The 27,549-nt window shown below is 42.0% G+C and overlaps 2 protein-coding genes across 5 annotated transcripts; both read right to left on the minus strand.

Moving 5' to 3' along the window:
• Window positions 1–205: 205 nt before the first annotated feature.
• Window positions 206–15,250, minus strand: LOC117540456 (tripartite motif-containing protein 3-like). Of its 3 annotated transcripts, none has more exons than XM_034207153.1 (13): window positions 15,096–15,250; window positions 7,408–7,580; window positions 6,640–6,880; window positions 6,351–6,502; window positions 6,065–6,245; window positions 5,238–5,967; window positions 4,881–4,984; window positions 4,359–4,526; window positions 4,096–4,264; window positions 3,049–3,108; window positions 2,774–2,844; window positions 2,419–2,559; window positions 206–2,326 (listed from the first exon to the last, which is right to left on the minus strand). In XM_034207153.1, exons 2-13 carry the CDS (start codon window positions 7,551–7,553, stop codon window positions 2,174–2,176), a joined length of 2,316 nt encoding a protein of 771 aa, XP_034063044.1. In that variant the 5' UTR covers window positions 7,554–7,580; window positions 15,096–15,250; the 3' UTR covers window positions 206–2,173. The 3 variants fall into 3 exon arrangements, with proteins under 3 accessions (XP_034063044.1, XP_034063046.1, XP_034063045.1); XM_034207155.1 differs by lacking the exon at window positions 15,096–15,250 and adding an exon at window positions 9,578–9,942; XM_034207154.1 differs by lacking the exon at window positions 15,096–15,250 and adding an exon at window positions 8,537–8,555.
• A 1,582-nt stretch (window positions 15,251–16,832) lies between these two features.
• Window positions 16,833–23,996, minus strand: fhdc4 (FH2 domain containing 4). 2 transcript variants are annotated; one of them, XM_034207152.1, is made up of 12 exons: window positions 23,649–23,996; window positions 22,609–23,027; window positions 21,662–21,723; window positions 20,890–20,992; window positions 20,684–20,769; window positions 20,500–20,600; window positions 20,325–20,395; window positions 20,139–20,246; window positions 19,949–20,019; window positions 19,738–19,855; window positions 19,485–19,649; window positions 16,833–19,401 (listed from the first exon to the last, which is right to left on the minus strand). In XM_034207152.1, the coding sequence occupies exons 2-12, from the start codon at window positions 22,981–22,983 to the stop codon at window positions 18,133–18,135; spliced, it is 2,529 nt and encodes an 842-aa protein (XP_034063043.1). In that variant the 5' UTR covers window positions 22,984–23,027; window positions 23,649–23,996; the 3' UTR covers window positions 16,833–18,132. The 2 variants fall into 2 exon arrangements, with proteins under 2 accessions (XP_034063043.1, XP_034063042.1); XM_034207151.1 differs by having other exon boundaries at window positions 22,609–23,057.
• Window positions 23,997–27,549: the final 3,553 nt, after the last annotated feature.

The following is a 27,549-nucleotide window of genomic DNA, read 5'->3' on the forward strand; positions in this document are numbered from 1 at the left end:
ATATAGTTTACGCGGCAGGGGATGAAATTCGTTTTTAGCTACATCCTTGAATAATGCATTCAATTTGAAGTGCAATTGATGTTATCTTTAGAATTTAAAACATTTTAAATAGTGCTTACTTAACCTAGTTCACTTTAGTTTTACAAGCACATTTAGAAACATCCAAATTTGCTCCGTGCAAGTCAAGCATCAGTCATACAACGAGTCAGTAAACCATGTGCTTTTATTACCAGTGCATATTCATAAAGAAAACACAACAGTTTGTATTGGTGTGACACAGCATAGGGTAAAATGTTTCAGAAACATCTGAAAAGGTGGAGCCTTCGACTCTTGAAAGATGTCTGGGCTTCTGCTTGGCAACAAGTCAAACAACAGATCAGGTGCACGGAAACAGCAGCTTCCTGGTTGTCTCAACAGGTGAAATCAGGTCACATCCTGTAGGTCTGAAAGTCTCGACACTTGGGATTGTGAATGTTGGTGTGTGAGTGTTTAGCACAGTGCTGTGGGTAATTATTTCAGACCAGGAAGTTGCGTTTTTCCTGCACCATGGTCTCTATTCTGCTGTGGCACCAGATGTTCTCATGACATTACACAGAATGAACACTAGGGGGAGTAAGAGCACCAACAGCTCTACTGGTACAGGTTTCTACTTGAAAATCATGGCTAGTGCAGGCAGAAACTCAGATCTAAAAGCGTTTTATTATAATAGGCGAGTGTTTTCTAAAGCGTGGATGAGTTTGCTGGCAAATGCCATCTAATAAACTATCATTCATAGTTGTAACTGGTTCCTATGTGAAAGCCCACTGTAAAACGGGGTTCATATTCCATCCCATTCATTGTTGTGGTCTTGGATCCAAAGTATATGTGCACAGAATAACAGTTTTATCTCAAAGCTGCCAATGTCTCTCTTTAAAGCTGATCAACAATAAAGAAATAAATTGTAGTATTGACGTTTTTCCATTGGCATGCTAATCTAATTCGGATGGATTTCCTGAGATATGTGTTTCATTTCTGGTTTGTAACCGTTAGGACTTTAATAAATAAAGGCAAAACAATATCTATCTATTAGCCCATATTTAAGACGGGGAAACTTAGAAATCCTTGAACAAAACGAAAACAAAGATGGGTTTGTAGTTTTGAAAAGAGAGACGCTCGTGTACAATAACACTATCAAAATGTTCCAAATATGTGGAGATACTGACTCCTGATTTAAGATTAAATGTCCTTTTTTACAGAAAGTATGAAGCTCTAAAGAAGAAAAAAAATCACATCAATATAGAAAAATAATTTTTAAATGCTGAGCTAGTGTATAAAATAAAATAAATAGCCTTTTTTTCCCCTATTTTGTTTTTTTTCCCCTTTTAAAACAATAGATATTAACAAAAACAAATATTGTGCTGCTTACATTAGCAATAAATATGACACTTCATTTAAGCATGTGCTGGGTATGTTTAGAAAGCACACTTTTTTAACAGCTGCCATAAACACGTTTAGAATCCTTGACTGCTGTTCTCTGTATAACCAAAAGGCTGTGTATTTCAAAATCATAGCACATACATACGGAGTGATCTAATATACACAATATACATTTATGTATATACATTACATACAGCAAATCAATGCACGGATGGTGGAGATATCTTTATGTGAGTCGTGAGTAAATGAAACATTTTATATATTTCCTTACTGGAGAAGCGTAGCGCTGTTTTAAAAATTGTACTGTAAGCATTAACTAGTTTATGAGAAAAGCAACCGATGTGTACACTGTGTTGTTGGCTAGGCATTAAGATCGAAAATAAAAGGTCATGCAATTGAACAAGTTATGGCTCATTTAATACTTCACTCCATATCCTACCCTGCCCGGTCTCAAATAAAGTGTTGTGTAATAATACCATCAACAGCGTACAAGACAAAAAAAAGCTTTTGAAAGTTCTCTAAAACTGTTTATAGCTTTGTGTCCATTACTTGTCCCAAGGATGCTACATTATCCAACTTCAAAAACAACCTTCAATACACATCAAAAGGAGGGTAAACTCAGACACTTCATTATATCCAGGAGAACAGCTGATGTGCCCATCAAAAGACTGCATTGGAAAGGTCATTGCACCCTGTGGAATACATTGGTTGTGTCGTTGTCAGTGCTTGCTGTGGTGAAGATGGCGGTGTCAGGTTTCTACTGTAGGTAGCGGTAGACCTTGAAGCAGTGGTTCCCAGAGTCTGCCACTGCCACATGACCATCAGAGGTGAGGGACAAGCCCTGTGGGCCATAAAGAGGGTCCGCTGTCGTGTTGATGTAGGACAGGAAGGACCCTGAGCTGTCAAACACCTGGTTGGTTACACAGCACAAAGGAAAGGTTAGTTATATACTTACAAGGTCGGTCTCTGACGTAAATGAGAAAAGTTTTTCCTTAAACTAACCTGGATCCGACTGTTGCCCCAATCAGCCACGATGATATTTCCATTGGCATCCACAGCCACGCCCGTTGGAGCATTAAACTGGCCATTCCCCTCCCCATGGGAGCCAAATTTAAACAGGAACTCCCCATCTGCATTGTAAACCTGCAGGAGAAATTACACAGGAAGGAATGTGTAAAAGATTACACTGCTGTGACACATATCACAAATATATACAAAAGAAAAAGGGACAAATAATAGAAATCAACACAGCACAAGTGATGTGAACTCAGGAAAAGGTTTGCTGTATTCCTTTGGAGGTAAACTTGATTCAAATATAGTCATTTTAATATACGTACATACTTGCAACAAGCCTTACCTTGACTGAATGGTTGTGAAAGTCTGTTACCACAATTTCATTTTTGTTATTCACAGCCACAAAGTGAGGACCTGAAAGCAGCAGAGAAGAACGAGAGGTAAAGAGAAAAACGATGAGTCATCCACTGCTATACAACAGGATGTTCCCCACTATTTTTGGACTACAGGACACACAGGACACACAGATGACGTGGGACAACACGTGAGAAACCACAGAGCATAAACACGTACAAAGAATATAGAATAGTTTACATTCACAGTGACTTCATTACTTACTGAAAACAGGGCCAGATTTACTAAGCTTTTGTTCCAGTGCAATGTTTGCACCACTTTTTTCTAAAAGGAAAGAAAAAAGTCCAAGTGAGAAATTAAATTGAAAGAACGGGTGATTTCCAACTGAAATACTGCGGTCAACAACTGAAGCAGTAAAAATGAGGGACTTCAGTAATGCAAGCAAATCCTATCAAGACGTGATTTTTCTCCCAAGCATTATAGTGAAAAGCAAAAGACGGGGAGAAAATCTTCACATTATTTCCATGCATTAGTGTGCATTATGAACTTTTGCCTCTTTGCAGCTCTGCCTTGTACCGTGATGATCAGGTGCAGGTTAACAGTATAAGATCATCAATGCAATATAAAGAATCAATACCTGTGGGACAATGGCTATAATTATTAAACAAAATAATTAAACAAGCAGCTATACATGCCAACATTAGATTAAGTCTAAAAATAAAAGGAGGATAAAAAACATGCTTCTTAATAAATGATACTTCAAATCGACATTCCTTTAGAGCAGGGGTGTCAAACTCAAGGCCCGGGGGCCAAATCCGGCCCGCAACTTCATTTTATGTGGCCCTGCAAGAGCTTACAAAGAATATGAGTTTATTATAATGTTATGTGCCGCTTTACAGGAGAACGTTGCCCATAAACTACATGTCCCACAATGCATCTCATATTGTGACATGCGCAATGAAGAGACTAGCAATTATTTTCTCTAGACTTCTGATTTCAGACGTAGTTAATTATGAAGTTATTACCCTATCTGATAATAAATTATAATCCAATGAAAAGGCAATAGTGTAAAATAATACATTATTGTATATTTATCTATGTATATTTATATAGTCTTAAAGTTGCCACCGGCCCTTTCGGTGCAACCATAATTCTAATGTGGCCCGCGATGAAATTGAGTTTGACACCCCTGCTTTAGAGTATAAAGCATGAAGGAAATCTGTCATTCTGGCCCATTTGGTGTACATATTTTCTTCCTGCAAGAAGATCGATTCAATGATAATACCATTTTTTAATACATTTAGACAGTACCTGCAAAGTGTCGGTCTGATGTTCCTCTGGCTCCGAACTTTGTCACCAGCTTCCCATTTGATTGAAATATGAAGACACAGCAGGCCTTATTATCAACCGTGATGATATGTCCGTTCTTATCCACAGCCACGCCCTTCGGTCCCATCAATCTCCCAGCCCCGATTTTGCTCTGCGAGAGCCACAGGGAAACTTGAGTCATCCAGAGAAACAGTTGTGAAGTGTGTGTGAGGTGTGTGCAGTTCTTCTTGGCTGAGACCATTTACCTTGAACTTTCCATCTGAGGAGAAGATGCTAATCCATCTGTTGTCGTAATCAGCCACAATTATGTCACCGTTGACGTCCACTGTGACCCCTGTGGGGCGCTGCAGCTGCCCCGGTGAACGACCTCTGACCCCAAACCTCATCTTGAACTGGCCATCATTTGAGAATACCTAGAAAAAGAGAATTTTCTATTACTCCAAAGCCTGAACAATTTAATAATAAATCTTTATTTATATAGCACTTTTCATACAACACATGCCGCTCAAAGTGCTTTACAAAATGGCATACATCACAAGTTAAAAATGAACAAGAAATTCCCCTCAGATAAGATGTTAAGAACTTTACAGGTATATGCAAAAAAAATATAACATTTTAACAGGTTTAAGAGACAGTGAGGTAAAAGGTATGATAATAAAAATAAAATAAATAATTATTTTTCTCCGACTGATAAGACACAAGACTAAGTTAATCGATGCAACGATATGAAAAAAAAAGATGAATTCCATTTTTATTTCGACACTGACCTGTATACACTGGTTGTTGCTGTCTGCCACCACAATCCGTCCATTGCTGGCGGTAGAGATGCCTTGTAGGTTGGTAAATTCTCCTTTATCTCGCCCTCTTGTTCCTGTCATATCAAAAATACACCAGGCTTAAATTCTGCTGTAATTTGCTAACAATACTTCGTAGAAATATTTCGTTTTTGTTTGGTGTGAAAGACAAAGGAACAATTATGTTGCTACAAAAGAGATCTTAAATTAAATACTGCATCATCAGGTACATCAATCATCAAGATATATAACTGTGTGCTCTAGAGGAAAACATCCCACAGTTAAGTCGACAGTACCCATAATTAACATCCAGCCAGTTTCATCACCCACCCACTCTGTAGATCAGCTCATCCTCTATTGGGTTTTCCTTTTTCTTGGTGGTGCTGTACATGCTGGAGGGTCTGCGCACAGCCTTCTGCCGAACATGACCCCCTCCCCCGCTCGGGGACTTCACTCTTCTCTTCACATCGTCTGGTGACTGCAGGACATCGGACGGCTTGACGGCACGCAGGCGGTACGGACTACCCCTCACAGGCTGTTCGTACAGCAGCAAAGAGAAGGTGAACTCTCCCTCTGAGCGGATGGTGTATCCAACCTCGTAGGTGCCGTTCTTGTTGTCCGTAACCTCCGCTTCAGTGCACGCTCCATCTGCAGAGATGATCTCCGCCCTCAGAGCGGCATTACCAGTCTTCACTAGTTCTGCATCCTTGTCTTTAGTGGTGACTGTGACAGAAGTGTGCTGGCCGACCAGTGCATGTCGCAGGCCTTCCCCGGTGGCGACACTCGTGTGGCCTACAGTCCCCGTGGTGATGAGGACTCCCAGGTTCTGAATGGAGCGCTTCAGTCCATCCGTCTCTACCTGGCACTCCAGATGTCCATTCTCGTGAGGATGCTCAGGAAAGGTGTGTCTTGCCAGGGCACTGACCCGCTCACCCATCTGCTTCTGGACCAGCAGGACCTCCGTGGCGCTGCCATGGCTCAGGGCCTGCTCTGTGAAGTTGCAGCTGCTCTGGATGTTCTCTTTGCCCTGAAGCAAAGACGTCAGCTGGGCTTGAAGCACCTGAAAGTGTCCAAAGAGACACAGGGAGATAGTCAGTTGTGATTGTACTAAAATGTGATGTTTACAAAAAAAAAGAATCATCAGAAAGACCGCAGACCTTCTGCTTGGTGCTGCAGATGTTTTCCACCTCTGTAATGAGGGCAGTCTTGCGTTGGTGTAAGGCCTTCTCCAGCTCGTCAAAAGTGTTACTGATTTCAGTCGCTGCCTCATTTTTCCGCTCAGTAAGCTGCTTGGAGATCACACTTACAAGGTCAATGGCAGCCGTCAGCTGAGGTAGTCTGCCAGAAAAAAGATAACATTTCAAATTAGCATGCTTCACATTTTCCATTACTACCGAGATCTACCAAATGCAATCACATAATTCATTGGAATGAAAATCGTACCTGTTGCGCACAGCATCCAGCTGATTCTTTAGCGCTGACTTATGCTGTTCCAGCACATCCCTCAGAGGAACTGTCACATGTTCCCGATGTTCCCCTTCTGTGCACTCCAGACACATGGCTGTTTCACATGACTCGCAGTAAAACTCCATCACCTGCAGATGGTGCAGTGGAGCATGAAACACCAACCATCATATTTTCATGAACATATTTGCTTACATAAGAAGACATTTTTTATATTAATAGATCTGACTGATTGTTGAATACTGTTGGCCCTTTTGCTTTAGCTTACCTTGCCCTCGTGGTTGGGGCAGGAGAGGGGCTGACAGGCTGTAGCTGCACTGGCCGACTCAAGGACATTACAGGCCTCAGGTCGGCTGCACTCTGGGTCTCGTTGTAACACTTCCATTAGGTTTGTGATGAAGAAGTTGTTCTGCAGGGCTGCCACACCCTTCTCTGGCAAGATAGAGGTCTGTCTGCACACTGGACAGGACAGCGTCAAAGACTGGGGAGGGATGTAGTTCTGTAGACATCTACGCAGAGGAAGATGAAGATTTTAATAACTGTACTATCGGTCCCATGTGTGGAAATAACTGCTTCTTGCCATAAATACTGTCTGCCAGCTCAGAGTGGTTAGTGTCTTACATCAAGCAGAAGCCATGATGAGAGAAAAGCTGGCAAAAGTGGTGTGATTTTGGGCCATGTTATCCATTATACATACAATGTCTTAAATCTTCCTTTTAATGCATTACCGTTGTATAACTTACTGCAGGCAAAAATAATACCAAAAATAATACGATGCACTCGTTTTTATGTAATCATTTTCAGAGTTTCGCACATTAGAAAAATCCGTCGTAGTTCATCTTGTCCTAAAAAAGTTTAAATCTGTCTCAAATTTAAATGTAGCTTTTTATTAGTTACCAATTGTTTTACTGTGTATCTTTCTAATGTCATATTCATATTACAGTATTACTTTGTCAGTCACCTGTAAAGCACTTTGAGCTGTTTTGTATGAAATGTGTTGTACCAATAAAGTTTGATTGACTGGTTTAAAGCTTACTTCTCGCAGAAGGTGTGCAGGCAGGGCAGGACCTTTGGGTTGTGATAATGGTCCAAACAGATGCTGCAGACCAGGAACTGCTTGTCTATCTGCCGGACCACAGGGCTGGTGCTGCCGGTCTCACGCTTGGCCATGGTTACAGACATTCAAAGGGTGATCAGGGACCACTTAACCTGCGCACACAGGGAGAGAAAAACAGGAGAAAGGTCAAGAAAGCCTTAAGGAAATGCTCAAACAGGGTGAGGAGGCGTGTTTGCTTACCCTCAGCGGGAGCAAAGGAAGGGATGAGTCATAATGCTGTTAATAAAAAACCTCATCTAAATCCTGCACTGTATCTGCTAGGATTTTATGCTTTCCCTCGCTTATTAAACTGTGTCAGTAGGATGAGCTTCGTTTTTCACAAACACCCGCATAGCCAGAGGTTGTTTGACTCTATAAATGCAAACCCTTAGAAGCTAATGCAGTGGAGGAAAACATTTATGTGATGTAACACCACGGGGCAGAACAACTATGCAGTCTAGGAGCCAACATGTCTGCGTTTGCAGTGGTCTTAAAAGTGTAGTATGTGTGTATTTATAAATATGATGAAGGCTGAAATGTATCTAGTATAATTCCTGCCAATATTTTTACCATACGCTGTGTCTTCTGTTTTATTGTTTTTAACATTTGTTAAATTCTGGGTTATGAGTGTATGTTGCTCTCAGATGGTTGTTGCTGTTACATGAAATTGTATCACTGGGTCAAGCTCAGATTATCTCAGTGTGCCAATGACATGTTGTACATCTGTCATATTGTACATAAACACATAAAGGATTACATTAACATCAAAAACAGTCATGTGATTGATACGTCTTCTTTACAAAATAGCATCATCCTGTATTCATCTAATGTAATCCATAATATGTCATGCATTGGTCTGGTAAAGATTTTAAATTGTGGTTATTGTAACAGTACAAATACTTTTGATCAATTTCTCTTTACAAAATTGGTATATATTAAGCTCGCTGTTACAATGTTTTCCCCTCAGAGATCTTGTGTCTTCTACGACATATTTTTAACAGGAAACTGAGACACAACATTGTAGAGAGAGCGTATCAGTATCCACTCGCCCTTTGTCAATTTCACTTACTTTCGGATGCCGCTCTTGTCGTCATGTCTGCCATGCAACATCCTCCAACAACCTTGAGAGTGCAATCAGAGGCGATCTACTTCTACTACTAGATTAAATTACAAATGGATGGGTTTTAAAAGAGGGGCACCTAAATACAAATGTAAGGAAGTCTGTGCATCATCTGTGAGATGAGGAGCTCTGCTATGCTAAATTACTGTAACAACTGAGGCAAAAGCAAGTCATTGTTTTGAAACCAAAAGCAAAAATGCTGCTGTAAGATATCCTCTGTGTCAATCAGACTTATTTCGAAAGGAAAATCTTTAATACACTACTTTATAAACAAATAATCTAAACAAATAGGAGGTATTTAAAAAGGGAATGGGGTTAACATTCAGAAAGCTTACTATTGACCACAAATAGATTATGCATGACTTTGTAGCACTAATCAATAATAAATAATCAATGTCAGCAAAACAGGAATCCAATCCACAACTTGAGCTATATTATCTTTATTAATTATATAGGTTATTTATTTTGTTTGTTTGTTTTATGTATCTGATAAAGGATTCAATCAAACAAACATGTGTTCACAAGAATAAGGACACCCTATGTAATGCCATCCAAAACACCAAAAGGACACCAAACATCTAAAAGATGCATGATAAAAACATATCCACTCCGCTGAGAAAGACTCACTATTGATTGGTCGTGAATATCCCAGTTAGTAGCCATGATCCATAAGTTATGACACCCAAACCTTTTCTTAGAAGGCAATATAAACTCATTAACCAGCTCCATGTACTGTAAAACCTCACCTTTCATTTTTCCAGGGTTTGTAATTTCTCTTTTAGGTTTTATCTACAGACAGTAGCTTCTCTCTAAATCTGACCTGGGATCAGGCTAACTGTCAGGCCTGCACATCAGCTAGCTAAAGCTTCCCACTCTGCCTTTTGACACCCCTAACAAAAATAGCTAGGGCCCTTTTCTTTGAGAGTAAGAAGAGGAAGCTTTGAAACGCCACTCCCCAAATTCCTACTAGTTCCTTCCCTTGACTCTTACCTCGCTAGGTTCAGGCCCCACCTGTCGGAGAAGGGCCTAAAATCCACAGTGAACTGGGCTGCCTGCCTCACATGAGCGAGCCTCAGAGGCAGCTGTTCCCTCGCTGCAACTCAGAGCGGTGGGCTCTAACAATGGCATTCCAGATCTGCTCACAGCTCACCCCTCTTCCCCTCCCTTCATCTATGTTCCCTCTCTCTATTGTCCTCTCTTTTTCTCTTCTCTCCGAACCACATAGATGCACTCATAGCATCAGAGGGCCAGATTTCAGCCACAGACGTCTTGCAGCTGGGGATTGTTTAAGGCATTGTTGCTCTTGCCAAGTGACGACATGGCCTATAGACTAAGGAGCTCCGTCGAGCCCTTTCAGTGTCCAAACAGCCAGCCCATCCCCGACGCGCTCTGTCTCCCCTTTAAGAGCCCTCCCCTCCCTGCACTGCCTTTCCTTCACATGGACTCTGAATTGCAGCAGCTGAACGGTGACATCAGGAGGAAGTTTGAGGAACCAAAGCCCTCAGGCTCCTCCCTTTTCGGCTGGCTAGCCTTTAGCCTTTAGCATTGCAACAGCCCCCCGCCCTCCCTCTCGCTTCCTCCCTGCCTTCCAGCAGCCCCTCTTGGCTGAAAAAGGACCTTTCTTTAAAACAGTCTCTCCCTTACAGTAGCTCAGGGTCTAGCTTGTGCTTAAAGGAGAGCTGGATCATAGGAGCAAAAATGTATTGAATTATAAACAGAAAAAGACAAAAGAACATACTTCAAATCATTTCTGATTGCAGATTGTTTGGATATAGAACTTAACACATGTCATACATATGTTCTATAAAATAGTGTAGCCTAGCATATCATAGTTATGTATAGTACAGTCAAATCTTCCTTAAACTGTTAAATATAAAACGGCAGTAGACAGCTAGATTAATAATAGCTCTGATAAGACATACAGTAACACTGCCAGTAGACCAGAGACCTACGTCTGCAGTGTACTGGCATGTTTGAAGCAATCATGTGACTGCATCCTCTTCAAAGCTCTGTCACAGGAACTGCATGATCAGCACTTCCTACAGATGAGGTCAGTCTTCCAACTGTGTTTTTCCTCTGTACTGTATCCGTCACACTGGAACATGACGCCTGTGAAAACATCCACCAAATATCAATGTTGTTCTTACAATCAGCTGTTTGACTGCAAAGCTTGCCACTCTCACCCTGCATTACAGGTAATTGGCTTAATGTCCTCCTGTAGGGTCAGGTCCCGTCTGCCATCTGGATTACTGTGTCTCACAGACTCGGGGCAAGTTCATTAAAATCTGAAGGCTTTAAGCAAACACCTTACACAAACTAATACACTACCCACTGCTGTTATACCATCAGTGAAGCAGGGACTGGCAATGTGTGTCTATAGACGAGACTATAAGAAGTGCTAAACGGCTTTCACCTGAAGGCAGGCACATCTAGTATGAACGGTTTAATTGAATTTCGGGCGGCATGAGCTTACAATCAGAGAAAACATTTATCTTAGCATCGTCAGCTTGAGGGAAGGTTGCCATACTCTTTATCTATCCCATAAAATGCTGCTTAACTTTGTAGTTGCGTGTATTGAACTTAGAGATGCCAATTTCTCTGCTAATTATTCAAATTAAAATAAAGAGAAATGTTTTTGTCTTGTGACCATTGGACGGAATGAGTAATTCCTAACCAGACTCAACCCAAATAGTCAATGATGTAATAATTCCTTCACCAATAGTTTTTTCTTTTAATTATTTATGAGACCTATTATATAAGAATCTGTAGAAAATATATACCCTGTCCATTGCATGTCTACTACAGTCATATCATTGTGATAGGCTCCCACTGAAACCTGAGGAACGAAACTGTGACTACTCAGGATGTTTGCACTTCAAGTGCTATACAAAGTGGTTTCCCCTTCCCTTCCTTTTCCCATGTTTGAGTAAGACGTGAGCACCTTTTCTTCAGACAGCATTCGGTGTTTAAGTTCATGTTTCAGTTTACAATTTTGTATGAACCAGTGTTAGATTATCTGCACCATTGTTTGGAAATCGTTTTAGTAATGCTGTGATATGTGCTATGTGTCACAGCAGAGAGAGCTTCCGACTAAAGACTTTTCCAACCATTTCTTTCAGCAGTCAGCTGTGTGCTGTCCCGGTAAACAGGGGCTAAAGTCTAGTGACCTGAAGTAGGAAGTGTTGGCCCTGGACGATGTGCTGTCAAGATTTGGTTTAAATATAGACTTAAGTTTATGTTTCCATCCACATCTGTTGTGTCGCTGCGCATGTGTCATCATGCAGTAATTGTTCCTGCCTATACACGGCATGAGCAGAAAGAGCAGAGATCTCATTTTGAATAAACTCCCGATTAGAATTGATTTGGTGACATTTTTTTAAACTATGTAGATACTAACGAATAAATAGTTTTCACTGAGAGAAGAAGAGGGAAATATTTACTATTCATTAACTGCATCTCTAAAAAGCATTACAAATGTGGCTTCTTTTTATGTTTCCCATAGGTAGCAAAGTAATAAACAGATGAAAATGAATCATGATCAAATCTAATTCAGTCAAGCGTGACTCATTTTCCCATTTGTATCCAAATAACCCTTTTGCCTTTTAGAGCAACAAGGCAGAGACACACCTGAGAACAAAATCTCTGTAGAATACCATTTCTGAAATTACCTTTCTGTGTTTTGGGTGTTAAGTGGCTGTTTTGGGGGCCAGTGAAGGTGCCTGGCTCTATGATTACATTACATTACATTACATGTCACTTGTTAGACGCTTTTTATCCAAAGCGACTTACATACTCAATACTGTGGGCAATCCCCACAGGAGCAATTTGGGGTGAAGTGTCTTGCCCAGGGACACAACGACATGCTGACTGCAGTGGGGTTTGAACCTGTGACCTCCTGATCCGAATACCAACTCACAACCCACTGCACCACACGCCTCCCCTGGCTTGACTCATCAATCATTATTCTACACAAAAAACAAGCCCCCCTTACACTCCATCTGTCTCAATGCATCAGCCTCTGTCAGAGTGGATGTTGGGATCACATGATGAAAGGAAATATCTGTGGACTTAATGTATAAGACACAACTACTTGGGCAACTGCTGTTTCATGTTCATTTTCTATTGATGGAGCTCATCTAATCCACAACTGGGCCCAGTGTTTGTATTTAAAAATGGGATACATCTTAAAATATGAAAAATGTCTGGCCAAACATTGCTGACTAAGTCCGTGCATTACAACAAGTAAATAATAACGAAACTATGCCAATTGCGCAATTGGTTAATTTACTTCAAAAGACTAGCATTGAAGAGGTCTATTATATACCTTTGTCTGCAGAAATTAGATTGATGTGATCTGACACCTAATGAGAGAAAGTGACCACATCATGTCAAGCACATTATTTAGCAGCGCTTTTAATCAACAGTGACACAAAAGGGAGTCAGGAGACATTTGTGTCCCTCCCACTTTTACAAAGAGTTGCAGAAGGCATTGCAGCATGCAGGCAGGGAGTCTGTAGGCACAACTTGCACTGCAGGTGTTTATAAAAAGGTCCATCAGTGCACAAGCCCCTTATCCACCTGCAGTAAGGACTAGCGAGGTAGAGACAGGATGTACAGTATTTAACATGTTATCCTGTCTGAATACACTGCCATTGGTTTGCTCTATGATTTGATTCCCAGAAGTCATTGTGTTCTAAAAATAATTGCCAATGACAAATGGATGTTCATTATGAAAGATGAACTGGTTGAGCGACACAAATGTCTTTTATAACTCAGTAGTCAAGCTATAATTAATAAAGGGTTGTCAGTCACGTTTGACAGGTTACACCTTTAAAAGAAAATGTGTTATTTTGTCTTGGCCGGAAGCACTGCATCGTGTGGGTTTTAAGATGTTTTGTCTACATTGTTCATTCAAAAATAAGGATGGTAAGTATCAACCCTGTACATCCTTGTGCAATGATGGTGAAGCTTTAATCCTAAAATCGACTGATGGATGGCTTGGACTGTAAATGTACTCCCATCTAATACTCATTATGCATGTCAGATCATCTTTGATGCGATAACGTTTTTTATGAGGTTATGTTATACTTGTGCTATATATATATATTACACACCTTAAAAATATGCCCCCAACCAGTCAAAGTGCTGACTTGTGAAATAGCCAAGTCTAAAAATGTGGTTCTGGAAAATCCATTTTAAAAGTGAACAGTTACAGTCTAACAATTGGCTTTGATCAATATTTAGTGAGACCTACACTACATACAGTATAATGAGCAGAATACAATCGGTTGAAGTCAATATAAATATGTAGTTCCTAGTCTGAAAATGGGCCAGGAAGTAATTAAAAAAATAAATAGGTGTACATTTAAAAAAATTAGAAAACAGTTCAGGCAATACATTTATTTAACTGGAGATTTACTTTATCAAGCTGCCTTCTCTTTTGCCTGGGTGCACTCCAAACGTTTGTTGACAACAAGTAGGGATCAGCAACATCTTCATTACAACCACATGCCTATGTACAAAGCTGCATATAGTTCCATCTTAGCCAAGATTTAAACTATCTTCCTTGCCACCTACAATGGCACAATAGTGTTGTAGGAAGATGTCATGAAACAATTCAAAGTATTCTGCTGCGTTCAACATAGTACCTTTGTGTGTAACACATGCTGCAAGACTGTTTACCTAAACAAATCTGTACATAATCTCCAAGACTCCAAGCCTATTTATACAAACTGTGTGAAACCCTGAAGTAACCCTGCTAAGCATCTTCCATGAGGCACAGCATCAAAGGCCGTGTGCAGCCTCCCTGTGACCCAGTGCAGGAAACCAACATTCAGCAGCGGCATTCATCTGGCATGCGACTTTTGGAGATCGATTTACAAACAAAGATATCCCAGAACAAAAGACCAATCGATAAGAAACCACTGGAGCATCTGATCAGTCCTGGCCAGAGGTGTGAAAATGATGCATCGGCTGTTGCTGCAGTACAAGGACTCACAGAATGACATGAGCAAACAATACGCTGCTGACACATGTGGCTCACATTAGCTGCCCAAGCGACACAGACCATATATATATATATATATATATATATATTCAGATCAGAAAACCAACCACAGCTCACTAATCCTCCAAACAAAAGAGCATGTATGTGTGAGAGCCCAGCCCAGACTGCAGCACAGATGCCCACCTGCTCCTAGCCGGGCTGCCTGGGAGCTAAAATGGAGAAGTGTGTGTGGGCTGGTGGAGGAAGCATAAAGAATCACAGCAGTGTTTTAGTGCAACAGTTGCTCAAAACGAGGCTGAAACACAATGATTTTCCTTTTGGATGACAGATGGGTGTAGCAAATATCCTATCACAACATTTAATATGTGAAGCAGGATGAGATGCAGTAATCAATTATTTATCTGATCTCATCCCAGTCTTTGTATTATTTAGGACTCACGGCACAAACAAGATGAGAAAGCATAAATGCGACATGATAAAAATAAGCTAGATTGTACTCACAATGATACGCAGCAGGAGGGAGAGGGGTGTCAGCATTGCAGGCCGTGGAGAAGGCTTCCCATTGTCAGCAGTCCCAGAACCTACAACAAAATCCACAGACCGGGCGACAGAAAGGAAAGGGCAGGGTCTGTCTGGGAGAAGAAGGGGACAGTAAGGAAGATGATAAGGGAAAGGAGGAGATCAGGGGAGGGGCTGACATGCAGCATTGGTCGGATGGCTGATGGGAGGAGTCCAAGAACCCAATAGCATACGGAGGGGGTAGGGAATATGCAAAAAGAATATGAAATCTCGGGAACTGACTGAGGGATTCAGTCTGTCTGGTGCAAAGGGGTGTGGCCTCTTTAGGTACCGCCCAGTTCCCATAAAAGGACAAAGGATGCGGTTTATTTCCTTTAAGCTATAAATTCATAGGGTGCAAAGAGGTGTTAGAGTACAAAGACACAAGGAATATAATGTTCAATTAAATAATCAGGCAACAATCCTGAAACTGGCTTTTGGTCATTAACAGTTTTACAGTATTTATCTTATAATTTCTAGGATCTTGCCTTAGGAGGCCCTAGTTTATTGTATTGTTTTACCCATAATAGGTCAATTGCTAAAATCAAGGCAGTGGGAGTCCTGTTTGTTCTGCTGTGGATGACAGTTATTCTGGTGGTATCAGGAGGTGGTGGTGGTGGGGGGGATCAGGGCCCCTGATGAGTCCATAGACACATGTGATAATATGGACTGGGTGTACTCAGGAGAAATTGAGATTTTAACCTAAAGTGTTTTTTAGAGAACAACGCAATGGATGTTTCACTCTAAAGGTTTATTTGTAGGGCAGTGGGGGAGGGGTCAATATGCTCTAAGTGAAAATTAATGAGAAGGACTATAGAGAGAAGTGGATAATTGAAAAAATATGGCAATGTGTTGTAATGTGGGTGCACTGTGTGAGACTGCTGTTGTGGTGCAGGCGGTGGGGAGTTTGTTGGGGGTGGGGCTTGGTGTGAGAGGCAAACACAGTCATCTCTGGGTTTTATTCTGCAATGTGGAGTTGCCATGGAAACTGCTTCCATGTAGTCAAGATGGCTGTTGCAGTCTGGCAGCAGCAGCAGTGAGCAGGTCACACAAACCACACCGTAGAAAACTCACTGTCAACACTCATACCGTCAAAATAACTAATAGCATGGTTTGTAACATACTGAAGACGGCAACATTTAATGTTATTCACACATCTGTTTATAATAAGATAAATAATTAGAATATTATTATATAATACATTGTTATTGTTTTTATTCAATAGACTCTCCTTTTAAAAAATAAAATCTTTATGGCTGACTGGAAATATGTATAACTGCCAGTTCCTTCACTAACCAGATAAATAGATTATATAATACAATCAAATCATAGACAGCATGTCAGTGGGTGGATCAAAACAATTATGTAAGAACACAAATAATCAAAAAATAAATAAAGTAATAGTTGCTCCATATTTGATCAGGCCCTACACGGCAAGGTGTTACATGGCTAATTAATTGTTGAGTGGGAAAATGCTTTATATTCTTGTACTGAGTACACAAATCCAGCCCATCATATGAGGTTGTAATGGAAAGACATAAGATGAGCCTAAAGTGGCTGCCCATTAACTTGTCAGACTTATCAATTCACATATCAAAGATATTGTAGAGCTGTGACTATAAATGTGAAATGTGTGGGAAGTATATTGCTTTACAATTGAGTGATTCTCTTATACACTAAAACAGGTATTCATACATATTTATTTGACACTCTTAATGATTAGAGATACAATTACAAAACAACACTGTAACAAGTCACGATTCAGTGACAACACCAATGATTCTCGGAAATCTTGATGGCCATCCATATCAGTCAAATACAATATATTAAATTGCAAATAAATACAGAACACATTCAGATCACTCCAGTTGCTGTTTAGATTATAACAAAAACGTTCAAAGATATGTAATTACCTCATTGGTACACTTCAGTCAGACAGCTGGACACAGTTGAACTTACATTTTGTAATCCTAGATGTATTGGCCCAGGCTGTGGCCTCACCGACCCCTCTGTATCTGCTCCAGATATTGGGGTCATAGCCTAGCTTTGTCACAAGCAGTGCACAGCGGTAAATGAAGCAAGGCTGATTCCCTTCCTTCATAATAAGCAACCGGATGTTGGCCCTTCAACCACAGTAATCTGTTCTCAAGTTAATTTGAGATCAGCACCCTTCACTTTGCCACTGACAGTCCATGGTACAGCTCTGCATACATACAGGTTGCCTATGTAACACTGACCCATTTAAGCTCAAAACAATGCTTAAATTGTGTATGACCCTGAAAGCATCCTCAACTGCATTTTGTATGTGATTATGTGACAGCAACAGAGAAGGAAAACAAAAAGGCAAAAAGAAAATAATTGAATGATTGCAAAACTGAAAAACACTATTGAATTCAAGCATGCAGTACAAGAAGTAATGTATCAAAATATCAAAAATAAGAATCAAGCCAAGATTGTACAAACAGTCACATTTCTTTATGCTCCCTCACGAAACGTCCACGAACTTTCTCAATACATACTGCAAGGTTTTACATTGTAATCCAGACAAAGGACACACACACACACACACACTTTAAATATTCTCCCATTTATCCAACTGATAAGGACAACACCTTACTGTCAATCTAATGTTCATATTATTGATACAAAATAGGGAAATGGTTTACAGTGTGGCAATCATTATTTTGTTACAATGTACAGATTGCCTGGAAATCAACAACACCCTTATTTCCTTAGCAACAATGTCCCATGTTACTGTCACTTTCTGCCATCTAGTGGTACAACATGCCAATTGCCTTTCCTCAACAAAAATATCCTCTACTCCCACTTATCCAACCACTTTCATAAAAACATCTCTCTGTCTCTTTAAAAACCTCATTATCGATTCACAACATTAACATTAAATATAACACAATCACCATGATGAGGTAATTAAAGTTACTTGTGTTTTCCTGACCTTACGTTTGATACATCTCAATGCCTATACACTAGAATCATTGCCCTTATGGACAGTTTCCTTGCTAGTCTGCAGTTTGCTCATATCTCCAAGGCGTTTTAAAAAGCTAAAAAATAGTCCAGAGTTTTCAGTCTTTGTCCATGCACTGTTAGTGGGGGTTTCACTATTTCTCTGCATGGGGTTCCCTGACGGCTCCATTGATTTGTCCACTTTGATTTGCTCTTCATGTCCAGCATCTGGAACATGGGTTACAGAAACATTTAGTTTGCTTTTCTTTTCTGCTGACGGAGAATGCTGGTCTTTAGAACCAGAGTTCTTAAAGCTCTGAGATAAGTTGGGAAAGTCAAACACTTGATTTGAAGGATTTTGTTCAGACCCTTCTGCTGGCAGTGTCCCTTTTTCTCTTGCAGCAGAAGGAGATCTTACTGGAGGCTTGGGACACAGTTTATCTTCCTCTTCCTCAGTTTTAGGAACTTTAGAAGGTAGAGTATGGCGTCGGCCAAGGTCACATTTTGTGAAAGACTGAGGATTTAGCAAAAGTCGAACTAAATCCTCATTGGTGGAGTCTCCAGGGTACCTCTCTGTGTCCTCATCAAAGGTGCGTTGACGAGTCAATGTGCATTTTGGACCAGGAGATTTCAGATTTTCAAAAGAATCGGATGAGACACTGCTACGGCTTTTCTGAAAGCGCAAAACCTTTTTAGATGCGTCCCGCAATCTTTGGGCCTCCTCTTCGTTATTATCGTGCAGGTCTTCCTCACTGTCATCAGTGGTGGTGGAGAAAAGTCTGCCTGAGGAGGAAACGCTGGTGGTCCTGCTGGCTGGCTGTGTGAGACCTCTGGAGTCCTCTTTACTCAAAGTGTTCACCTCTTGTTCATTAGAAATGTCGCCTTTTGCCTTGTTGTCCTCGCTATTGGTTAGAGTTTTCTTTTGTGGAGGGTTCTCTGAGAGTTCAACTGCTGAACTCCACTCTTTTCTGCCCATGTCCGTAGCTTTAACAGAGCCTATTCCTTTTTGAATTCCAGTGGGGAGGTTTGCCTGAGGGTTAATTTCAGATAGACTCCCATCGTTAGGACTGCTGCTCGTCGGGCTTCCATAAGCAGATGAGGGTCTCCCAAGTCTCCTCCGAGAGACACGACTGGTGAGAAAGTTTTGTAGGACAGATTGCAATTGAATTCCTTCCATTTCTTTATCTCTAGTGGAGCAGGTAGCTGTTGACCTTCGTTTGACAGCATTCTGCAGTCTTTCTCTATGTCGCCGCTTCACCTCTGCCCCCTCTCGAGCCTTATTTTCCTGCAGATAATTACAAAGTTAATAATCAAGCAGATTTTTTTTTATAATTCAGCTAAAGAAAACATGCCAATACACAGGCTTACCTGCATGGCCCGCATGAATTTCTCACAAAAGGAGTGGAAAATGGAGCAACACTCCTCCAGTTTGAACTTCTCTGGGTTTTCACAGAAGTAGTCCGCCACAGAGTCACTCACTGACTGTAGTTCCTGAAGGTCGGTCTCCATTTCAGCTAAGCAGACCTCAGCTCCCTAAATGATAAATATAAAAACATTAGAACATGCTATCACCACTGAACTTCGACAAACCTGGCCACATTCCTCAACAAGGCTTCCTCACCTTTAGAAAATCATCCATCTGAGCTTTTAGGTCTTCTTGCTTCAGGGTGTCCGTTTTGGTATCTTGCACTCTTTTTACCTGTTTTTCATACTCTGCTTCTATTTCACCTTTATTCAGTCTAAGATACAAAATATATATATACACTCTGATGATACAGCACATTTAAAAAAAGGGTTGAAAATGCTGAACGTCTGTTAGTAAGATTGTTTACCTTGATGCAGCTTCAATGTGTGTGAGTTGGTCTGCAAAATTAAGCAGGTCCCCGTCTGACTTCTGGGCTTGCTGTGTTTAATATAAAAACATGGATCAAACATGGATCGAATTCAAATTTAACAAAAATATCACCAGATTAGTAAAACTGACTCTACATTGCCAACAAATTAAAGTACTTTGGTACTTACTATCACTACATAATGCATAAGATTCATTCCTGGTTTGTTTGCTTTAGTGTCTGCTAACTTCAACAAAGAGGCCATTCGGAACCCAATGGCACTGCCTGCATAGCCACCCTGTGAATAAACAAATCAATTATAGATGCACAAACACAAACAAAAGACATTAAAGACTGCACCTTATTATACACTCACAGCATTCATGTAATTTCCAGTCTTCAGCACCAGGCGAATGACGGAATGGAGGTGTTCCGACTCCAAGAGCTCTAAAAGAAGACACACATTGTGATGTCTAAATGGGATTACAACTCTTTCTGTCTAAAATCTGATATCAGCCTTATTTATAAAAGATCCAGGAAGACAATGATACCATTTCCAGCTGCTGTCAAAGTGCTGATGAAGTTTTTCATTTCATCCATGAGGGGGAAAAGTTCCTCTTTGAGCACCAAGCTGCTGAGACGCTCTTCATAGCTACAGACACAAGGTTTCCATCATAAGTGAAGTACTTTAGAAATTTAACACGCAATACATGGGATGACATGCAGGTAGCTCACCTAGGAATCTTGACTAGCATTAGCATTAGCAGATCTGCGTCAGGGAGAGCAGAGGGGTCACCTTTAAAACCGACCAGCTGCTTCTTCTGCAAAAACAAGGCAAGCACAAAACTTAAAACCAGCTTGTTTTCTAACAGCTACAAAGTTGTTAAATCAACAAAACGCATTACAAACATGACAAAAGTAAAAGCAGCTGTCACAAGTACCTCCCCTTCATCTGGCAGCAGCTTGCAGAGCTCCTTCAGTTTTCCAGGGCCAAAAGTGAGACTACTTCCTGATTTAATTTCTTCAATCATGTCTTTTATAGTCCTGTGGAGTAAGATGGAAAGACACATAAGGTTCAGACTCAGAAATTATGATTGTTTGTTTATGGTTAGGACTTATTATGAGAAGTGCATGTGTCTAAGTTTATACCACACTTTGCTGCTGTTTTGCAGCTGACGTCAACAAGCCCCTACATGCTCAAATAGCTTTGCTGAATAGCAAACCTCATGATGTCAATCCTCAAAAAACATGTGCTGCATAGGACATAGGAATGATGGAATATGCTTTTACAAGAAACATATTTGTAACAGAGAAAAATAAAAAGCATATGGAAATGTTTGGCGCAATATTAGTAGACAGTAGTACTAAAGTTAGATGACTTGATGTTGCATTGGCTGACAAAGGTTTGAGTGCATCATTAAAAGTGTTATGGTATTGTTTCCACTTCCTGCTGGATTTGTTGCGTATGCCAAATAACCTTAGGCAATACATTCATAATACCTCCTAGTAATTGATCTGTGGATTACCCGGGAGGTAACCTGTTGGAGCTGTAGAACAGTCTAGATCAGGCCTGTCAGGACATGTCAGAATGTATAAGGGTTGTGAGTATGTTGCAGACTCTCTATGCCTCATCCTGTGTTGTTGAACATTGGGACATGAAAAGTGTATTGTGCAAAAACCCATCACACCTTATGAGTAGTAACACTGACTCACCGCTTGAATTGCTTCAGGAAAATTCCAATGTTCATGCTTCTCTTGGAGCAGAGGATGGAAACCTGGGAATGGATACAGACACAAACGTGGATAAATCAGCTTGTCAGTCGCTAAGATATTTCACTATTGGCTTGAGCAGAGTCTTTTTTTTATCACAGATACCCTTAGTTTTCTAAACAGATAGTTGATTCCAAAGGTTAAGGATTCTTTGAGTTGATTGTATTGAACAATCAGAGCAAATATACAATTGTGCATCAGTGATAGATATTCTCAGTGTCTCTCTTGGATAATGGGACATAGGTCAAAGTTAAGGTTTAGTAACATATTTTAATCTACTTTGTCAGACAAACAGCCATGTTTGTTCTAAAACATAAATAGAGATTATAAATAGATATGTTTTGGTTTAAGACTTTAACTGAATGGCAATACATATTATTTCCAGAAGCTCAAACACAGAGCACGAGGTTACTAAACAGAATAGAGCTGTTGGATGACACATTTATACCTTCCTTTAGCAAACAGATATGAAGAATGGTGAGACTCCACCCTTGTATTGAGTGATTCCACATCAAAACACACAACACATTATATTACTTAATACTCTTTTGCAATTCAATCTATAAATACTTTGTTTTTGGACTCTTAAAAGGAGAAGATTTTAAAAAGTGAAGTGTCAAAAATGTCACTATGTTCCAACTCCTGTCGCATGGAGAAGAAGCTTAGCAGAGGACATCAACATAAAATGGAGAGTGTGCAGCTGTACTGGTTTTATGTTTTAGCTCTAAACTGCATGCAAAGAAAACAGAAAATAAATCCCGGTCAATCAAGTTGTCTCCATATCTCAGAATTACACTGAGCAAAAAATAGCAAACATTTCAATCTATAGCTTGAGGGGCAACTGATTCATCCAAATGTACCCCCCTGTTTTCTATGTTTGGAGAACTCACCATTACCCCTCCTGAGGCAGAATTTGGCAGGCCCCTCAGGCTCTGGCGGTTCAGGGCATTGACTTGTTGCTGGTCCTGCTTGCGGCTGAACAGCTCCTCCATGTGTTCAGTGTCCAGCTCATATTCCCCATCAGTCGTATCTGCTGTCCAGATATTGTGTTTTCCTTCCACACTGTGTTTGGGGAGGGTTTCCCAGTTAAAATTGCGCATCCTGGAGCGCCGGTGTGCTCCCTTGGCATTAAGGCCAAAGCCATGTAGTGATGGGGGGAGGCCAAAGGCTGGAGGTGGTGGAGGCGGTGGAGGCGGTGGTGGCGGTGGTGGCGGTGGTGGCGGTGGTGGTGGTGGCGGTGGAGCGGGTGGACCTCCTGGTTGCATCTTTGGTCAAGGATCTCTCAGTCGGTTTGCGGTGCAGTCATGATCTGAGTCACACATATAGGCGAGATTAGAGCCTATAACAAATGTACAGGGACAAATTAATTACTGTTATTATTCTCTATAGAAATTATTCTGCAGCCTATGTGCTGCAGGGACTAGTCAAAATTGTTGTCAATTATGATGATGCATTTACAGTGAAAGAAACATAATAGGATAGGGACAGATTAACTAGAAGTCTCACATGCAGTCACTATGGCTGTAAACAACAGAAATATGCCAGGGATAAAGCATTTTCTTCTCCAAAGTATATCAACTAAATGACCATTGTGCTTGGTTGTCACATATGAAAAGCATTACTGTATACTTTGAAATTATATTGCAGCTGTTACTCCAAATCTATCACAATAGTCACATTTGTGTGGAGTTATTAGTAACACTTTAGGAGGTAAATAAACAACTATTGTTAATTGTATGTTAAATTCAGTCCAGTTGGCTGAACTTTAGATGTTTAATTGGCATGGGAACAAAGCCATACCTTATCCTAAATAAAAAAAAGGCCTGGTGTTTTTTCTGAGTGCAGCTAACATTATCTATCCAAAAAATCCATTACAATATTTTTTAATAATAGGCTACTAACATAATCAGGAAGTAAAATGGCAACTTACGTTTGCTCTTGGATCAGCTGCTGCCCCATTATCCTCATTTGTATCGCTTTCTTTGAGTTAGTCCTCCGTGTTCTTGTTAAAACTTCACCATCAAAAGTAGAGTGACAACAACCTGGCCAGCGCGAGAGAAGTGTCGAAACTCCAGTCTGCGTGCACTCGACACGCCCAGGTAACTCACTGTGTCCATGGCAGCCCGCACCTTCCCGTAGGAGGAACTCTGGGAATTACACTGAAGGTAATTTGGCTTGTTGGCTGGAGTTTGAGGCAACTCTGTTTTGTGTCTAGCTGTCAGGAACTCATGTGAGCAGTCTGCCTAAAAGACTCTTCCACAGTGATCAACGTCCTCATTGATTGAGACGGAATATTGATTTAATCAGGGTGTTTGTAGAAGACCAACCAGGCTTATTCATGTAGCAGTAAGACTTTTTTTTGTAATGCTAAGAACACACAATCACTCTGTTTTAGAGCCATGGTGTAATTCCTTATTGAAGTGAATGAATATTCAATAAGAAATGACCCAAACAACATACTTTGGTTAAACATTAAGCTTTAGTGATGGAATGTGGGGTTGTGATCAGGCTGGCCTTTAGTATAGTCAAATAGCTATGAGCACTTTAACTCTGTCCCAGAAATGATTAGCCCTTAGAATGATAGCTGTAATACCCAGATGCATTTGTGTCCTAATGAGGTGGTTCTCAGCTGTCTGAGAGAAACTCAATACACTGTTTCAACTGGATTCCTCATCTGAAATAGGCACACCAAAAGGAAAGGAATGGATTTTGTATCCAATTGTAGACATTCTAAAAAGTGACTTTTAATGAGTGTTGTCATGTTACTTTTATGTTCAAATAATGGTCTGGATGAAATGCAGGCAGGTTCAAAACGTTTGTTTAACCCTCCTGTTGTGTTTGGGGCAAATCTGACCGATTTACTACTTTCATCAATCATAACTTTTTTGTTTTATATTTGATTGCATTAAGGCTTTATGATATCCTTCACGATAGACATTTGAACATATAAAATAGCTGATCACCACTTTCATTGAATTTTGGATGATTTAGTCAACTTTGTACTCTTACACTCTTTACCCGAGTGTCCAAAACATAGGGCCTCAGGTCCGATGATACGATAACGAAATCCATCATGGACCTTCTGCCTAGGGTGCTCTGGTACCACGTACACTTATGAGCATCCTTATGTTCGAACATGGTGTTTGTTATGGCCAATCCATGACTAGCACAGAAGTCCAGTAACAAACCACCACTCCGGTTCAGATCAGGGGGGCCGTTCCTCCCAATCACGCCCCTCCAAGTGTCTCCATCATTGCCCACATGTGCGTTGAAGTCTCCCAGCAAGATTAAAGAGTCCCCTTCAGGAGCCCCATACAGGACTCTTTCCAGGGTCTCCAAGAAGGCCGTATACTCTGAACTGCTGTTGGGTGCATAAGCACACACAACAGTCAGAGTTTTCCCCCCCATAACCCGCAGGCGTAGGGAGGCGACCCTCTCGTCCACTGGGGTAAACTCCAACAACGAAGCACCTAACCGGGGACTTGTGAGTATCCCCACACCCGCCCGGCGCCTCACACCTTGAGCAACTCCGGAGAAGAATAGAGTCCAACCCCTATCCAGAAGTAAGGTTCCAGAGCCGACGCTGTGCGTAGAGGTGAGCCCAGCCAGATCCAACTGGTAACGCTCCACCTCCCGCACAAGCTCCGGCTCCTTCCCCCCCAGAGAGGTGACGTTCCACGTTGCCAGTTTCTGTCGCCCGGGTCTGGTCCGTCGAGACCCTCCGCTTTCACTGCCACCCTTCTGGCAGCGCACCCGACCCCATCGATGTTTCCCGTAGGTGGTGGGCCCGCGGGACGGAGAAGCGGAGGTGTTGCCCACGTTGCCTTTTCGGGCTGGGCCCGGCCGGGATCCGTGGCAAGCCCGGCCACCAGACGCTCGCCGACGAGTCCTCCTTCTGGGCCTGGCTCCAGAAGGGGACCCCGGGCTTCCTCCGGGCCGGGTATCCTCACTTCTTGTGTCGTCTTTCATGAGGTCTTTTGAACCAATCTTAGTCTGGCCCCGAAGGAGTGGCAGACCGGGGTGGTGGTTCCCCTTTTTAAAAAGGGGGATCAGAGGGTGTGTGCCAATTACAGAGGCATCACACTACTCAGCCTCCCCGGGAAAGTTTACTCTAAGGTACTCGAAAGGAGGGTCAGGCAGATTGTCGAACCTCAGATTGAGGAGGAACAATGCGGATTCCGTCCTGGTCGTGGAACGACGGATCAGCTGGAGGGGGGCCTGGGAGTACGCTTATCCGGTCTACATGTGTTTTGTAGACTTGGAGTAGGCGTATGACCGAGTTCCCAGGGAGTTACTGTGGGAGGTGCTGCGGGAGTATGGGGTGAGGGGGTCTCTACTCAGGGCCATCCAATCTCTGTACTCCCAAAGCGAGAGCTGTGTCCGGGTCCTCGGCAGTAAGTTGGACCCATTTCCGGTGAGGGTTGGCCTCCGCCAGGGCTGCGCTTTGTCACCAATCCTGTTTGTAATATACATGGATCGGATTTCGAGGCGTAGTCATGGGGGAGGGGGTCTGCAGTTCGGTGGACTAAGGATTGCACCACTGCTTTTTGCAGATGATGTGGTTCTAATGGCTTCATCGGTCTGCGACCTTCAGCACTCACTGGATCGGTTCGCAACCGAGTGTGAAGCGGCTGGGATGAGGATCAGCACCTCCAAATCTGAGGCCATGGTTCTCAGCAGGAAACCGATGGACTGTCCACTCCAAGTAGGGAATGAGTCCTTACCCCAAGTGAAGGAGTTCAAGTATCTCGGGGTCTTGTTCTCGAGTGAGGGAACAATGGAGCGTGAGATGGGCCGGAGAATCGGAGCAGCGGGAGCGGTACTGCAGTCGCTTTACCGCACCGTTGTGACGAAAAGGGAGCTGAGCCAGAAGGCAAAGCTCTCTGTCTTCCGGGCCATTTTCGTTCCTACCCTCACCTATGGTCATGAAGGATGGGTCATGACCGAAAGAACGAGATCGCGGATACAAGCGGCCGAGATGGGTTTTCTCCGCAGGGTGGCTGGTGTCTCCCTTAGGGATAAGGTGAGAAGTTCGGTCATCAGGGAGGGACTCGGAGTTGAGCCGCTCCTCCTTCGCGTCGAAAGGAGCCAGTTGAGGTGGTTCGGGCACCTAGTTAGGATGCCACCTGGGCGCCTCCCTAGGGAGGTGTTCCAGGCACGGCCAGCTGGGAAGAGACCAAGGGGTAGACCTAGGACCAGGTGGAGGGATTATATATCTTCGCTGGCCTGGGAGCGCCTTGGGATCTGTGGCGCAAAGGATTGTCATGTAATGGAATAGCAGTATACTGAACGAAAGCTGAGGATACCATGCTGGAAACGCACTTCTTCAGTATTGGGATAATCAAACAGACATATAATATGACACAGGTCAAGAGCAAATTGGTGCTGCATGAGCATGTTCCTAGAGGCTATTATGAATGGGGCATGACCTGGAAGCCTTGCGTCATCTCGTAAGTGAGGTTCTCTAGCCGAACGTGTAAGGTATCTATGTTATGGGCTTTTTACCTTGTGGTGTTCGTGGTGTTGGAACTCTGGGTAATGATGTGTCGTGTACATTAAGGACATGAGGACAGTGACTGCTGGATTCAAATCCACTAGAGTGCATGTACCTATCCAGAGGGGAGCCAGAACTTGATAGAGCTTGTCGCCGCACAACCAACCGTAATCTTGTGGCGAGCTAAACCCCACATCACTGGGCCAGGCCAGTTGGAGGGAAATATGGTTAACATCAGGGAATACTACGTTAGAAAGGATTCTTCCAGGGACACTGAATATGCAATACGAGATATTGTAAACACCGTAACTGCACTGTGCTATCTTCCCCATCCCTT

Source organism: Gymnodraco acuticeps, unplaced genomic scaffold, assembly GCF_902827175.1.
Source record: "Gymnodraco acuticeps unplaced genomic scaffold, fGymAcu1.1, whole genome shotgun sequence".
NCBI lineage: Eukaryota > Metazoa > Chordata > Actinopteri > Perciformes > Bathydraconidae > Gymnodraco > Gymnodraco acuticeps.